The following is a 16,624-nucleotide window of genomic DNA, read 5'->3' on the forward strand; positions in this document are numbered from 1 at the left end:
CCGATCGCTCGTCCCCATACGTTATGATCATGTCGGCAGCGAGTCTGTTTACACAGGGGGATGTGCTGCCGACAACGATAATATTTAACTTTTTTTAAAACTATACGACCAGCCGAGCGTTTACACAGGGCAATTATCGGCAATGAGCGTTCTATGAACACTTGTCTGCCTGATAATCGCCCAGTGTAAAACCCCCCTCTATCCTGTATATTTGTTTCCTTTTTGTAAACCAGCGTTTTTTGGATGTTATGAGTAGTAATGGAAAACACATGATGGTTGAAACTTTATTCTGTGGATATTGTCTGTGTTGTTGTGTTAAATTGTTTTCATTTAATTGTAGATGCCTTGCAAAACTGTCCCGAGCGCTGCTCCTCCTGATCCCATTCCTGCTGCTCCTGGGTAAGGGCAGAAACATTTTCATTAACCCTTCTCTCTACCGTTCAGCATGTCGTGTGCCATCTGACTCTTCTTGCTTGTTATACTTGTCAGTACAGCTTACATTTTCTTTTCTTTTTTTTTAAACAATGCTCCGCCAGGCTTTTTATAGCTGCTGTAGAACCATTAAAAGGTGAATCGTAGGATTAACAGACTTGTCTAGGATTAGGAAAAAGGATCTAATTATTATTTATTTTTTCTGTGGAAACCTGCCCCATCTGTGCATGGACCGTGTCTGGGATTGCAGTTCAGTCCTGTTGACTTGAATGCAATACCAAACACAGCCCATGGACAGGTGTGGCGCTGCTTCTAGGGATAAAAAGCAGATCAGAATTTTACTAATCATGGACATCCTTAAAGGAATAATACCTTTAAATTTTATCCACGTGGCGTTCTTCACATTAGTGGGCAACACGTATATGGTTGAGTGTCTCACTTCTAAGCGGTGTGAGCAATAGCATTTCAATAGAATTTTGAAGAGATCCCACAACAATGATTACTGGCAAACCGGTAAATCACCACCAGTGGTGTGGAGAGGGGGAATCCCATAGCAAAGATCAAACTGCCCAGCTAGAACAGAAATGTCTAGTGTTTGCTTCCTTTTCCATGCCTTTTTCAAACCCATGGGCAAATTTCCCCCCCCCCCCTCTATTTCCTATGTAGAGAGGCTACCTGCACATTTACTTACCACCCAATAGCAAACTGGAATAGACCAAGCAGGTGAAGGCCCCATAGCAGCCGCATGGTACGTTGCCCCTTGGCCACCACTTAAAGTCAGATGTATGGGGTGAAGGGGTCATGTCAGTGCAGACGCGCACCTCAAGTAGTGTTAGGACATGTTAATGATTTCCAAATATAGAGGAACGGGGCATGTCCATCCTTCATCTGGATTCTCATAGAAGCAATTTACACACGTTTTTCGTAAAGATGTAAATTAGCCATTCTCCTAGTTTAAAATGGGTTAATTTGGTGAATCTCAGACTGATCATTTGTGTGTTGCTTTTCCTGATGAGATATATGATGTCTTTCCTTAGGTCTCTGGTTGTGGGGCTTTGATACCTTGCTTGCCATGCTACCATTATTCAGCGGATCTAGTACATACACGACACAAACAACTGAAGATACTATTCCTACTCTGAAGCCTACACCTGATCTTCACATACCCAGCGCTGACAACAAGGTAATATTCCTAGTAACAAATCTACCTGCACTGTATACGTTTGGGCACTTATTGAGTGCTACATACTCCTTTTCCAGTAGCCCCAGCTCCTAGATCATCCCAGGAGAATTTAAAGGGTAACTAAACTTTTGACATGTCAGAAGTTTTGATCAGTGGTGGTCCGAGCACGGACACCCCCACCTATCGCTGAAATTAATGGGCAGAAGCGCCCAGGTGAGCGCTGTGCTACTTTGTTTCTGATCGGCTTTCCTGGCAAAGCCGAGCGAGCGGTGTACAGACTTTCTATTGAGCGCGTACACCGCTCGCTTGGCTTTCTGAGGAAAGACGATAAGTACGAAGCGGCACACCGCTCACCCGAGTGCTCCTGCCGCTTCGTTTTAGAGATTGTTGGTGGTCTCAGTGCTCGGACCCCCACCAATCAATACTTTAGACGTCAATATGACACGTCAAAGGTCTCAAAGTTTAGTTGCCCTTTAATGTAGAGTTCTCCTTTTTAAATGGGTGGGCTCACATGTAAATATGTAAAATTCCGTATGTAAAGATTAATGCTGGATATCTTACCAAGTTGGTTTATGTTAATAAATTGAACTTGTTTCAGGAATCCGGGCTTCAGTTTGACATCCGAATGAGAGAGCTGGAGAAGAAGTTTGGGTCAATGGCTGCCAATCAAAATCACCACGTGGAAGATTACAACAAACTCCAGCTTCTGGTTGTGGATATTCAGAAACAGATGGGTCAGCTGAATGACGAGGGTCACATGTTGACTTTACTTTCAGGTCTCCTCACTGAGCATTTTGCTAAAATGAAGACAAATGTCCAGGACACCTCCACGGTGAGTGCTCTTTAACAAGTGTTTTTTTTTTCGTTTTTAACAGGTTGTGCCAGTTTGGCTTGTGTTGTAGTTCAGCCGTGTTTAGAGAAACATTAAAGGGGCAGTCTCAGGAATCGGATGCTGCAGGTCTGGCTTCTCTACCACTCGGTGATCGGCTGTTTGAAGCCACGGCCAACCACACAGCCACTAAAGGGAAAATGATTGGCAGTCTACGTAATGCATGGACACAACAGGTCCACCGCTATTAGAGTTCCTCTCCGTTCTGGCACATATGGAGACCCCTCCCCCCCCCCCCCCCCCCCCCCGCCTCTATGATGTTCGTATGCACTAATATCTGGATGGGGGTTCTTGTTGTGAGACAACCCTTTTGAGCATCATTGGATTGTTCCAACCAGAGCATACATTTCCATGGAGTTTGCTTTAAAATTATGCAAATGAAAGATGTTCTATAAGTCTTATTTCTATCAAGTGTCGAAAGTATCGATACTTTTAAGATAAACTCGTGCAAAAAATGGTGGTCACCAAGCTGAGATGTCATAAATTGCTGCTGTACGTCCGTCTTTGTTCTGCTGCCCACATTATGTTTCAGGAGCATGCAGCAAATTTTTCAGGCCGACAGTCTCGTAGACCCCTCAGAATATGCCGGGTAATTTCCTCCCGATCTTTCATTTTCAGCTGATCCAGGGGTGGGGATTTCGCTAACGAGGGCGGGCTTAATATTTTTTGTCTCCTGTTGCAGAGCGGTGGGGATGGAGCCGTACCTTTTTAAATCCCACTCCAGTGTCAGAGGTTCCTTGGTCCTCGGCCAGCTTTACTTGGTATCAGTGGTGATGCCAGTATGGATGGCACGTCACCGCTGCTGCCAGATGAACAAAGCCCAACATAGGGTTTCAAAGTTGATTCCGCTTATACTGGGGTTTTGCAAAAGGTTGAAAAACCCCTTTTAATCTACAGGTTACGTTGACGTTTTAAAGGGGGTTTTCCCATATTCAATATCCCCTATCCACAGCATAGGTGATAAATATCTGATCGGTGGGGGTACGACCGCTAGGACCCCCACCAATCCCAAGAAAGGGCTTGCGTTGCTCTCCCTGTGAACCCCGTAGGAATGGAGCGGTAGTGTGCGTACTCGGCCAGTTCGATCAGATGTTTATCACCTTTCCTGTGGATAGTTGCTAAATATTGGTTGTGGGAAATCCCCTTTAAGATCACGTTATTTGCAGCAGTTTGGAGGATCTATTGTACTCTTATCTTATCTTTTTTACTATATGCTCTTATATTAGGAAGACCCCTCGATCAGTAGGAATCATGAAGCTCGACTATTACATTTAGAAGCACTACTGAGCAAATTATCAGAGGTATTTACACCAGAAGCTTCCATAGATCCCTGCTAACTAACACAATATTATGGATACTTAAGTATTTTCATCATTTTTTTTCTCAAACTTTTTAGGCCATTGTGGAAGACCGGAAACGCGCACAGTCAAATGCAAGGTAACCTTTCCGGTTTTGTGTTTTTTTTTTTTTTGTTTGTTTTGTTTTTTTTCTTCCTTTTCGCTTGACTCATAAGCAATAGATACAAACCTAAAACTGGAACTTTTTGAGTCCAGGTTTGTGCTTACCTGTTTTTTTTTTTTTTTTGTTTTTTATATGCAGTGAACTTGGCGTTCAAGATCAGAGTCATTTACAAAGAAGGATTGAGAGTCTGGAGCGAGAGTTTGAAACCTACAAAGCAGAATTCCTCAAAGAACCGTCTGTAAAGTTCAGCTGTGATCTACCGGACTGCATGCTTCAGAAGGTAATGACTCTTTGCAAAGTATTAGCCGTACATACTGTACACTTACCGTACTAAGAAACCTTGACTGGACGTGAGTGTAAAACATGGTGGCAACTTATACTGTTCACCTAACATTGAATTATTTATTGTTCATTAGGTGGATGCCAGGGTGAGGGAATATATCCAAAATATGTTTGGAAGTCAAGCAAACTTGCCAGAGGCCTTATTGCAGTGGCTTTCAGCCAACTATGTAAGCAACGAAGACTTTAATGCCAGACTACTAGAATTGGAGCTTCATCTACTGAGGAACATCACGCGTCAAGTCTCCATCACTGGGAAGGGGCCAACGTTACAAATGGTGGAAGAGACAGTGAGAGGAGGGATAGCTGGCATCACTGAGCGGGTAAGACGCCGTTTCTTATTTAGAGGTTACATTAGTTTGTATATACACAGTCAAGCCACATTATTATGACCGCCTCCTACTTTCAACCTCGGCAGCGCATAGCCCATGAAGGAAGTGCTGTGTCGTGGGCTGGCTTGGTGGGTATATAAGGTGTGCGATAGGCAGTCTGAACACATATCACTCGTTGTTGCCATGGGTAAAAGAGGCGATTTTATCAGAGTTGCAAAAAGGATGATTATTTATTTTGGGCTAAGGGTGGCAGTATTTCTCATACAGCGCAGTTTGTGAACTGTTTGTGTGCTGCTGTGGTGACCGTATCATGAGTGGCCAAACGGCACCATTGGGAATAACCGACGTGGAAAGTGCAGAGCACCACGTGCCGTTGATGTGATAGGTGAACATCTGCTATGAAGGTGCGCGAGGGCCGAGCAACACGCTACAGTGGAGCTGCTCACTGTGAAAATCAACCAGGGGCTACCAGACGTGTGTCTAAAACCGTTCAGCGAACCCTACTGCATATGGGGCTCCAAAGCAGCCGGATGGTCACCTCACCTATGCCAACAAAGGTGCATCCGAAAAAAAAGACTTCAATTTGTACGGCAGTATCTGCTTTGGACCACTATTGATTGGCAAAGGGTTGCCTTCTCCGATGAGTCCCGTTTTCTGCTTCATCGAACGGATGGATGTTGGCGTGTCAGACGAGAAACATCGGAGAACAAGCACCCTGCAACCATTGCTGGAAGAACACAAGCTGGTGGTGGCAGCGTTCCGGTCTGGGGAATTTTTTCATGCCATTCTCTGGGCCACTCATCCATGTGGAAGACACTCTGAACCAATTTGGTTATGAATCCATCGTTGCAGATCACGTCCGCCCATACATGCTGATGGTGTTCCCTGGGGCAGATGGAATCTTCCAGCAAGACAATGCGACATGTCACACGGCTAGAAATGCCCGACAGTGGTTGGCAGAGTACGACCAAGACTTCCAAGTGCTTCCCTGGTCCCCTAACTTGCCAGACTTGAACCCAATTGAGCATCTGTGGGACCACCTAGATCGTCTTGTTCGCGCTCTGGATCCTCCCCCACACACCTTCCAGCAAATGTGGCATGCACTGCAGTCAGCACGATGCCAGATACCTGAGACAACCGACCAGCCTCTTATTGAGTCACTCCGAGCCCGTCTAGCTGCTGTCCGTGCTGCACACGGACGTTACTCTGGATATTAGCTGGTAATCATAATAATGGGACTCTACACTGTATCTGCCGGGACCCATGTCAAACTTGTAGGGTTCCATAATTTTCAAGTGATTCCATGGAGAGTTGGTCGCACATGTGTGGTCACATCCCAACTGAAAAATAGGATCAGGACCCAGCCATTTCTATGTTTTTAGTGAACATGAAGCCATAAAGAAGAGTTCTCCATCGTCTTATAGGTCCATATTAGCACAGTTACATGAAGCCGTAATATTGCGTCAATAGTCTCTAGGGCCCTATGGTACTTCCGCATGTCAATTTGCTATTGCTCTTTCCCCTTCTACTGTGTTTTCAGGGGGAGGCACGTGACATCTGGACATGAATAAGCACTTCGTCTTTACAGATGTCTTTCCATAAACATGGAGATAATATTGTGGCAATGATTTCTGTTTACAGGAAGCTCGTGTTATTGTGAACAATGCGTTGAAGCTGTACGCACAAGACCGCACTGGCATGGTGGACTTTGCTTTGGAATCTGGAGGTAAATTTGCTTAGCTCTCGGCTTTCACTTAGCCCGTGTCTTTTATTTGTTAGCTTTAACCCCTTCCCGCACCTTGGCGTTATTGCACGTCCAGGTGAGCAGTAACTTCGCGCACCTTGACAAGCGGTTACGTCTGGACTTCGACAGTTTACCGCCGGATGGCACTACACCGCAGCGGCGGTGAACTGTGCAGGGCGTCTGCGCGGCATTCCCTGTTGCAGGTCAGTTGCCCATTGCTGCTGATTTCAGCAATTAACCCCTTAGATGCGGCTGTTAATTGCGATCGCCGCATTTCAGGCGTTTAGAGCAGATTGGCAGCCCCCACATGAAATCGCGGGGGCTGCCGATGTTAGCCATGGCTACTGGAAGCCAGACAATGGCCTCTGGGCTGCCATGTATGGAAACCTATGAGGACCAGCCGGAGGCTTCCAGTCAGAGCGACTTCCGCGTCACAATGACGGTTAGAATACATTACTCTACGTAGGTAGTGTAATGTATTCTAGCGGCGATCAAAGCTGCTAGTCTTCAAGTCCCCTAGTGGGACAAAAAAAAAAAAGGTAAAAAAATGTTTTATAAAAGTGTAAAAATAAGTTAGAAGTTACAACAAATGCTTTTTTCCTATAAAGTCTTTTTCTCATAGGAAAAAAATTAACATGTTAAAAAAAAAAAAAAACTTACGGGTCTTCGATAGCGGGGAGGGAAAAACGAAAAAATAAAAAGCAAAAAATGGATCAGTCTGGAAAGTGTTAATTTCCAATAATTAACTTGGGAGAAATTGCTTTACAAATGTTGGGGTGCATTTTCCTCCTTTATTCTTTATGAAAATGAAAAAAATTCAACGTTTTAGTGGAAATGGTGATATTCATTTTCACAGCCTAATTCTAATAAACTCTGGAAAATACCTGTGCGGTCTAAATGCTCGCTATACCCCTAGATAGATTCCTTAAGTGGTGTAGTTTCCAAAATGGGGGTCACTTTTGGGGGGTTTCCAATGTTTTCGTCCCTCGGGCTTTGCAAATTCGACATGATGCCAAAAAACATTTCAACTTAATTGTGACCTCCAAAATCCAACTAGCGCTCCTTCCCTTCTGAGCCCTGCCGTGCATCCAAACAGCAGTTTATTACCACATATGGGATATTGCCGTAATCGGAAGAAATTGTTTTACAAATGTTGGGGTGCTTTTTCTCCTTTTATTCCTTGTAAAAATTTCACAGACTAATTCAAAAACATTTAGCAAAAAAACTGTTGGGGTCAAAATGCTAACTATACCCCTATATAAATTCCTTGAGGGGTGTAGTTTCCAAAATGGGGTCACGTTTGGGAGGTTTTTACTGTTTTGGCACCACAAGACCTCTTCAAACCTGACAAGGTGCCTAAAATATATTCTAAAAAAAAAAAAAGAGGCCCCAAAATCCACTAGGTGCTCCTTTGCTTGAGGCCGGTGCTTCAGTCCATTAGGACACTAGGGCCACATGTGGGATATTTCTAAAAACTGCAGAATCTGGGCAATAAATATTAAGTTGCATTTCTCAGGTAAAACCTTCTGTGGTACAGAATTTTTTTTATTAAAAATGAATTTTGGCAAAAAAAAAATGATTTTGTAAATTTCATCCCTACTTTGCTTTAATTCCTGAGAAACGCCTAAAGGGTTAAAACACTTTCTGAATGCTGTTTTGGATACTTTGAGGGGTGCAGTTTTCAAAATGGGGTGAATTATGGGGGTTTTCTGATATAGAAGGCCCTCAAAGAACTGAACTGGTCCCTGAAAAAAATAGCAGTTTTGACATTTTCTTGACAATATGAGAAATTGCTGCTAAAGTTCTAAGCCTTGTAACGTCCTAGAAAAATAAATATGTTCAAAAAAAGTGCAAACATAAAGTAGACATATGGGAAATGTTAACTAGTAATTATTTTGTGTGGTATTACTATCTGTTTTACAAGCAGATACATTTACATTTAGAAAAATTTTAATTTTTGCTAATTTTCTTTTAAATGTTGGTGTTTTTCCCACATAAATATTGAATTTATCAACCAAATTTTTTTTCCTAACAAAGTACAATATGTCACGAGAAAACAATCCCAGAATCGCTTGGATACATTAAAAGCATTCCAGAGTTATTACCACATAAAGTGACACGTCCGATTTGAAAAAAACGGCTTCGTCCTCCAGGCCAGAACAGGCTCAGTCCCGAAGGGGTTAAGGACATTTCTGTGTGTTTGTTGTTTATACTAAATCAAACGCAGGAAGTTTACTGTCCGTCCGTGAAAGGTCACGGGAGATAAATTTTTTTTTTTTTTTTTTTTTTTTTTTTTTTTTATTACACTAATTTTGATGGTATAATTTGAAGTCCACCACCTGAACTAAAATTTTCTACAATTCTCCGTAATATTTATTAACCCGTTAGTGACCGCCCCATAGTGTTTTTACGGCGGCCACTAACAGGCTTTATTTCGATGCTTATGCCTTTTTACGCCACTGCATCGGAATAAATAAACAGAGCAAGGAACCGTTAAATCTCCCTGCTCTCAGCTGCCAGAGGTAGCCGAGGGCTGGGGGCATCCCTGCTCGAACGGGTGAGATCGATATCCGTATCGATCTCGCCCATTTAACCCTTCAGATGCGACGCTCAATAGTGAGTGCCGCATCGGAGTGGTTTTGGAGAGGCAGGGAGCTCCCTCTCATCCCACCGGCACCCGGCGATAACATCGCCAAGTGTCTGTCTCCTATGGCAGCCGGGGGCCTAATAAAGGCCCCCATGTCTGCCTGCAGTGAATGCCTGCTAGATCATGCCAGAGGCATGTCCCAGCAGATGCCTGTCCGTTTTACACAGACCGGCATAATACACGGCAATACAGAAGTATTGCAGTGTATTATACATGCGTTCCTAGGATCGCATAGTGAAGTCCCCTAGTGGGACTAGTAAAGTGAGGAAAAAAAAGTTTAATAAAGTGAAAAAAAAAAAGACAAATCCACTTTTTCCCCTAACAGAATGCTTTACTATTAAAAAAAACAAAGTTAAGTTACACATATTTGGTATCGCTGCGTCTATAACGACCCCGACTATAAAACCGTTACATTATTTAGCCCGCACGGTGAATGTCGTAAAAAATAAAATAAAAAACAATGCAAAAATTGCTGTTTTCTTTGAATCCTGCCTTAAAAAAAAAATGTGATAAAGTTGCATTTACTCCATAATGGTACCGATGAAAACTACAAGTCTTCCCGCAAAAAAAAAAAAAAGCCCTCATACAACATTGGCGAAAAAATAAGAGTTATGGCTCTTCAAATATGGAAACCCAAAAACAAATAATTTTGAAAAAAAAGTGTTTACTAATGTAAAAGTAGTAAAACATACAAAATCTATATTCAGCGGGTTGTTGCGATTGCAACGATACCAAATTTATGAAGATATGTTATTTATACCACACGGTAAACGGTGTAAATTTAGGACTAAAAAAAAGGGTGGCGAAATTGCAATTTTTTTCGATTTTTCTCTATTCCGTCAATGCAAAGGGATCAGATGGCCTCTCTTTAAAAAAACAAAACAAAAAAAAAGTCCTCCCAACGCCTTTCCTCTTGACCAGACGATTCCTCAGGGGAGATGGGTAAAAAAAAAAAAAACACCGCTTTAGGCCTTATTTACACAAACGTGTGCGTTTTGCGCGCGCAAAAAAGCTGCGTTTTTTGCACGTTGCATTTCCGTGTGGCATCCGTGTTTGGTGCGTGGCTGCGTGTTTTTTGCACGTATGGCATAGTTATGACACGTGCTTTGATGTTGTCGTGTGCGGTTTTCACGCACCCATTGACTTCAATGGGTGCGTGATGCGCGTAAAAAAGCAAAAGTATAGGACACGCTGTGAGTTTCATGCAGCGGACACACGCTGCATGAAAAACACGGAATGTCTCAACGGCCCCATTGACTAGCATAGGACCATGCGACGTGCGTGAGCTACGCTAGTGTAAATAAGGCCTTACACGGATTCCATGGGAGCTGCAACAAGATTGTTATGACTGTCTATTTGAAGAAAGCTTTCAAGTGAAGGCACGCCTGCGGTGGCAAGAGATCACCTTCAGTCTCCAGGTGTCAGAACCAACGCCTGTTACAGCATTTTTTTTTTTATTTTTTTTTACAGAAATCGTTTTTTCGTGTTTTTTTTTTTTTTTTTTTTTTTTTTTTTTTTTACATTTTTTTTTTTTGTATTGCTAAAAATTCTTTTGTTTTTTAATTTAGTGATAATTTCGGTGCCTTTAACAAACATTTGCTCCAGTCCTGTCCAGCTTCCTCCCTGGGGAATTCCTGGTCAGTGCAGACAAATAATGAGAAGATCGACAACCTGGTCTTTCCAGCCATATGGAGATGTTTTGAGACCTTTCTGACCAGGTCTTTTCAATACAAAGGTTTATAAACGGATGACCGGTCCTCTTTAATTTAGTCTCTACCTACTATGGGGTTTTTTTGTTTTTTGTATACTTGGTATTTTCAATTTCTCATTGTTTTCAAGAGCCCTGATTTCTGTCTGGGAATGGAAGCCTTTACTTTCAACGTTCAGCTGTTGACACTTGTCCTGACCTAGTCTTACTCACACAGTTGCTGGTTTGTTACAATGTATCGGTGTAGGCAAGCTTTTATTAGCCTGAAATCCAGGGCAGCAGAGAGGTTTGCTCTACTGCTAGGAATTTCCAAAGCTGATCGGGGAGGGGGTTGTTAAGGATTTGTGAGAACTAATAAGGGTATGTTCACACGCTTAGACAAAAAACTTCTGAAAATACAGCTCCCGATTTTCAGAAGTTTTTTTTTTTTTTAAGCCACTCGCGATTTTCGCAGCGTGTTTTACGTCCGTTTTTGGAGCGGTTTTCTATAGACTGACATACGCCTCCAAAAACGGCTGAAGAAGTGATATGAACCACTGTCGTTTTTTTAATTTTTTTTTTGACGGTTTTACGGCCCGAAAAATGGCCGAAAATAAGCCGTGTGAATATACCCTGAGTGTTTCCATTCAGACTGCAAGCAAAGATCTTAAAATGGTTGAAAGACTTGAAAACTAAGAAAAATATTATGTTGCATAAAGTTTTATTAAACACTAATTTAGGATTAGATCATTAAAGGGGTTTTCCCACCAGGGACATTTATGACCCGTCCACAGGATATCTTATATATGTTCGTTACGTGTCCCAGAGGAACCCACATTTATCTCTTAGAACGGGATCCCCTAAACCCTGTTCTACCACCTTCTGTCCTCACTACCTCCCGGCCACTTCTTGGTCCTGGACTTTACGGTTGGGAATTATATAAACAGCATAGCTCGCTGAGCTACGCTGTTTCCGTAACTTCTTTTCAGTTCTATTGGACTTACAGAAACGGCATGGCTCATGCAGCCGGCATTTGACATATGGATATGTCATTGAATTAAAGGGGTTTTCCCACCAAGGATTTGACATTTCAGAGATTTCCTCCTGTTGGTGTATCCGTTATTACTTTTAGTGGGGGAAGTCGCACGACATTTGCAAGAATTCCAACATTGAGGATGCGCAGTAATCAGATTTTACCGCAATCGCCTTGTGAAGTTCTAACCTGAAGGACTATGATTTTTCATACATTTGCCACTTCCAACACAATAACTATGTTATGGCACATGGGGAGAAGTATGGAGGGGGCTCATGGACTGACCCCGCTTCATACCCTGTGGGTGTCCGATGTTAATTGAATTACTTAAACGCCTATTTTAACAAATTCACTTTTACAAAGAAAAAACAATTAAAAAAAACCTATATAAATTTGGTATTGCCATAATCGTATTGACCTGCAAAATAAATTCCTCATACGGCTATGTCAACGGAAAAAGTTATTTCCCTGAAAAAAAAAATAAGTCTCCGTCCTTAAGGGGTCCATATACCATATATGTGACTAGAGTCTTTATATCACTTGTAAGCCTTCTATATCTTTTTTACCGTAACGCTCATGTCACGTTGATGCATTTGTCTAGGTGGAAGTATCCTGGGTACCCGATGCTCTGAAACCTATGAGACCAAGTCGGCACTTGTGAGCTTGTTTGGAATTCCATTGTGGTATTTGTCTCAGTCCCCCAGAGTTGTGATTCAGGTGAGTCTGCCACCCCCGACTGATCTTATTAACCTGGCATCCAATAGTGCTACTGCTTTCTGCCGATAATGGAAGACTATTGTAAGGGTCCTCTTGTACGGACAGACGTGGGCTGTGTAAACTAGCGCCGATCAACGAGACAGCTCGTTGATCGGCGCTTGTTTGCTCCTTTCACAAGGAGCAATATTAGAAATGTATGAGGACGAGCAATCGTAGTAACGATCGCTGGTCCTCATACATAACCGATCATGTCGGCAGCGCGTCTCCCGGTTTACACATGTGCTGCATAAATGATACAATCAGCCAATGAGCGGGTGTTTGCTCGTTCATCAGCTGCTCGCTGCCCTGTTTACACCGGCAATAATCAGGAACACTCGCCTGCCTGATAATTTTCTAGTGTAAAAGTACCTTCCAGTATTCTGCTACCAGATTAAGTATTGTTTGCTGTACACTTATTTTCTGTATGTTTTCAGAGATACTTGGTGTATGTTTAGAAATCTTTTCAAAGGTATTCCTCACTATAAACATTGGCATATTGACAAGATGTAATACCAAGGCTATGTTCACACACAAACTCAAAAAAAGGGAAAACGGCTCCTGATTTTCATTCGTTTTTTACGGCCGTTTTTTAAGCCGTTTTCGATAGTCTATGAAAAACGGCTCCAAAAACGTCCCAAGAAGTGTTCTGCAATAGGTTGTGTGAACATACCCTTAAGGCCATGTAAACCTTTGACATTTTTATACAAAAATATATAAACATTTTTAGTCAGTGCGACTGGTGCAACTTTCAAATTAGTTTTTTATTAAATTCTTTTTACTTTTTGAGATACAGCTGATCTCTATCCTGTATACAGAACAGCTGTATCTTTCGCGAAGACCTGAATCCGTCAGTCCCGCAGACCTGACGCATCTCTGACACGCAGGATCCACCTGTAATCTATCACCTCTAAGTTATGAACTTAGAGGTGATGGATAACAGGTGGATCCTGCATGTCAGACATGCGGACCTGATGGGTACAGGATTCAGTGCACGATACAGCTGTTCTGTATACAGGATAGAGATCGGCTGTATCTCAAAGTAAAAATTATCTTTAATAAAAACTGATTTGAAAGTTGCACCAGACACACTGACATAGTGGAGTTGGATTTAGCTACAGTTTGCACAGTACCTACATACCTTTGAAACTACCTTCCATGTTTTTGGGATTTGTGATGTGCTGCTGTTTTGTTTTGATAGATAGAATGCAAAAAATAGGCCGCACTCCGTTGTTTTTAGGTGAAAAAAAGTGGGTACTTTATTGCCCCATGTGCAACGTTTCAGCTCCTTCCCCTGGAGCCTTTCTCAACCTGTTGCTTGAGAAAGGCTCCAGGGGAAGGAGCTGAAACATTGCACATGGGGCAATAAAGTACCCACTTTTTTTCACCTAAAAACAACGGAGTGCTGCCTATATTTTGCATTGTATAGAATTGGGATCTTGGGCTTGCACCCACACTATACCGCTGCTGCTGGATCTATTTGGATAGATAGATATGAGATAGATAGATAGATATGAGATAGATAGATAGATATGAGATAGATAGATAGATATGAGATAGATAGATAGATATGAGATAGATAGATAGATATGAGATAGATAGATAGATATGAGATAGATAGATAGATATGAGATAGATAGATAGATATGAGATAGATAGATAGATATGAGAGAGATAGATATGAGAGAGATAGATATGAGAGAGATAGATGAGAGAGAGAGAGAGATATGAGAGAGAGAGAGATATGAGAGAGAGAGATATGAGAGAGAGAGAGATATGAGAGAGAGAGAGATATGAGAGAGCGAGAGATATGAGAGAGCGAGAGATATGAGAGAGCGAGAGATATGAGAGAGCGAGAGATATGAGAGAGCGAGAGATATGAGAGAGCGAGAGATATGAGAGAGATATGAGAGAGAGAGAGAGATATGAGAGAGAGAGATATGAGAGAGAGAGAGATATGAGAGAGCGAGAGATATGAGAGAGCGAGAGATATGAGAGAGCGAGAGATATGAGAGAGCGAGAGATATGAGAGAGCGAGAGATATGAGAGATATGAGAGAGAGAGAGAGAGAGAGAGATATGAGAGAGAGAGAGAGATATGAGAGAGAGAGAGAGATATGAGAGAGAGATATGAGAGAGATATGAGAGAGAGAGAGAGATATGAGAGAGAGAGAGAGATATGAGAGAGAGAGAGAGATATGAGAGAGAGAGAGAGATATGAGAGAGAGAGAGAGATATGAGAGATAGAGAGAGATATGAGAGAGAGAGATATGAGATAGATATGAGATAGATATGAGATAGATAGATAGATAGATATGAGAGAGATAGATATGAGAGAGATAGATATGAGAGAGATAGATATGAGAGAGATAGATATGAGAGAGATAGATATGAGAGAGATAGATATGAGAGAGATAGATATGAGAGAGATAGATGAGAGAGAGAGAGAGAGATATGAGAGAGAGAGAGATATGAGAGAGAGAGAGATATGAGAGAGAGAGAGATATGAGAGAGAGAGAGATATGAGAGAGAGAGAGATATGAGAGAGAGAGAGATATGAGAGAGAGAGAGAGAGAGAGATATGAGAGAGCGAGAGATATGAGAGAGCGAGAGATATGAGAGAGCGAGAGATATGAGAGAGCGAGAGATATGAGAGAGCGAGAGATATGAGAGAGCGAGAGATATGAGAGAGCGAGAGATATGAGAGAGCGAGAGATATGAGAGAGCGAGAGATATGAGAGAGCGAGAGATATGAGAGAGCGAGAGATATGAGAGAGCGAGAGATATGAGAGAGCGAGAGATATGAGAGAGAGAGAGAGAGAGATATGAGAGAGAGAGAGAGATATGAGAGAGAGAGAGAGATATGAGAGAGAGATATGAGAGAGAGATATGAGAGAGAGATATGAGAGAGAGATATGAGAGAGAGATATGAGAGAGAGAGAGAGAGATATGAGAGAGAGAGATATGAGAGAGAGAGAGAGATATGAGAGAGAGAGAGAGAGAGATATGAGAGAGAGAGAGAGAGATATGAGAGAGAGAGAGAGAGATATGAGAGAGATATGAGAGAGAGAGAGAGAGAGATATGAGAGAGAGAGAGAGATATGAGAGAGAGAGAGAGATATGAGAGAGAGAGAGAGATATGAGAGAGAGATATGAGATAGATAGATTAGATAGAAAAAGGGTTATTCTCCCTATGGCATACTTCAGACTGTGGCATTCCGACCTAACATTATGCCAGGAATTGCAACAGAGTAGCATTCAAGCAAGTTGTGGTGCAAGATTGATATTGCAGCTCAGCCCCTATAACTGAGCTGCAGCCCATAGACCGTGACGCTAAACTGGGAGGAATCAACCATGTTTTGTTTCGTTTTTTGTGGGGTTTTTTTTTTAATTTTTTTTTTATCCTGTACAACCACTTTGAAAGGACTTCATGTATATGTTGCATTTTATTTAGAAATGGTATCGGTCAATGATTTTCTTTTTGAAGAATAACTGGGGAGATATTCAAAATGTTCTAGCTATGGACTGCAATAAATGTGCTGGAAAAATACTTCAAAGAATGAAGCCGGACTATAGCGCCTACTAATGGTGGTTAATGTCTTCCTCCTCCAGCCTGACATGTACCCAGGTAACTGCTGGGCCTTTAAAGGAGCTCAAGGATACTTGGTGGTGCGACTTTCAATGGAGATTTTTCCAACGGCTTTCTCATTGGAGCATATTCCAAAGTCTCTTTCCCCGACCGGTAACATCACGAGTGCTCCAAAGGATTTTGCGATTTATGTAAGTAAAGAAGTGATGTAAGTTTTTAGTATTTCACAATCGCCCACTCTCTCTCCATGATAAAAAGCCTGACCTGTTTCTCTACTTGAAAGGGCTTGGAAAACGAGTATCAGGAAGACGGCGTCTTATTGGTCCGGTCTATATACAATGAAGAGGGAGATTCTCTGCAAATATTCCAAGTCACGGTAAATAAGTCTCTTAATGCCCTTCAATTTGCAAATGTCAGTTTAGTGGAAGATAATTAACCCCAGAAGTGCCACAAGTGCCAATTACTTATGACTGTATTACAATAGGATAGGGAATTGCCTAATAAACAGGTTACCGCTCGTAACTCACTATACCTTT

At 42.0% G+C, this 16,624-nt stretch overlaps 1 protein-coding gene across 16 annotated transcripts in view; it reads left to right on the plus strand.

The window, feature by feature from the left end:
• SUN1 (Sad1 and UNC84 domain containing 1) overlaps nt 1–16,624 on the plus strand; it is a 59,307-nt gene that overhangs the window by 39,674 nt on the left and 3,009 nt on the right. For all 16 annotated transcript variants that reach the window (XM_075830285.1, XM_075830281.1, XM_075830284.1 and 13 more), the window contains 11 exons: nt 341–399; nt 1,470–1,615; nt 2,214–2,447; nt 3,731–3,805; nt 3,901–3,941; nt 4,104–4,245; nt 4,382–4,627; nt 6,278–6,362; nt 12,349–12,464; nt 16,112–16,279; nt 16,372–16,464. In XM_075830285.1, coding sequence (XP_075686400.1) covers nt 341–399; nt 1,470–1,615; nt 2,214–2,447; nt 3,731–3,805; nt 3,901–3,941; nt 4,104–4,245; nt 4,382–4,627; nt 6,278–6,362; nt 12,349–12,464; nt 16,112–16,279; nt 16,372–16,464 — 1,405 coding nt within the window. The remainder of the gene's footprint in view (nt 1–340; nt 400–1,469; nt 1,616–2,213; nt 2,448–3,730; nt 3,806–3,900; nt 3,942–4,103; nt 4,246–4,381; nt 4,628–6,277; nt 6,363–12,348; nt 12,465–16,111; nt 16,280–16,371; nt 16,465–16,624) is intronic.

This window comes from Rhinoderma darwinii, chromosome 6 (assembly GCF_050947455.1).
Source record: "Rhinoderma darwinii isolate aRhiDar2 chromosome 6, aRhiDar2.hap1, whole genome shotgun sequence".
Lineage (NCBI taxonomy): Eukaryota > Metazoa > Chordata > Amphibia > Anura > Rhinodermatidae > Rhinoderma > Rhinoderma darwinii.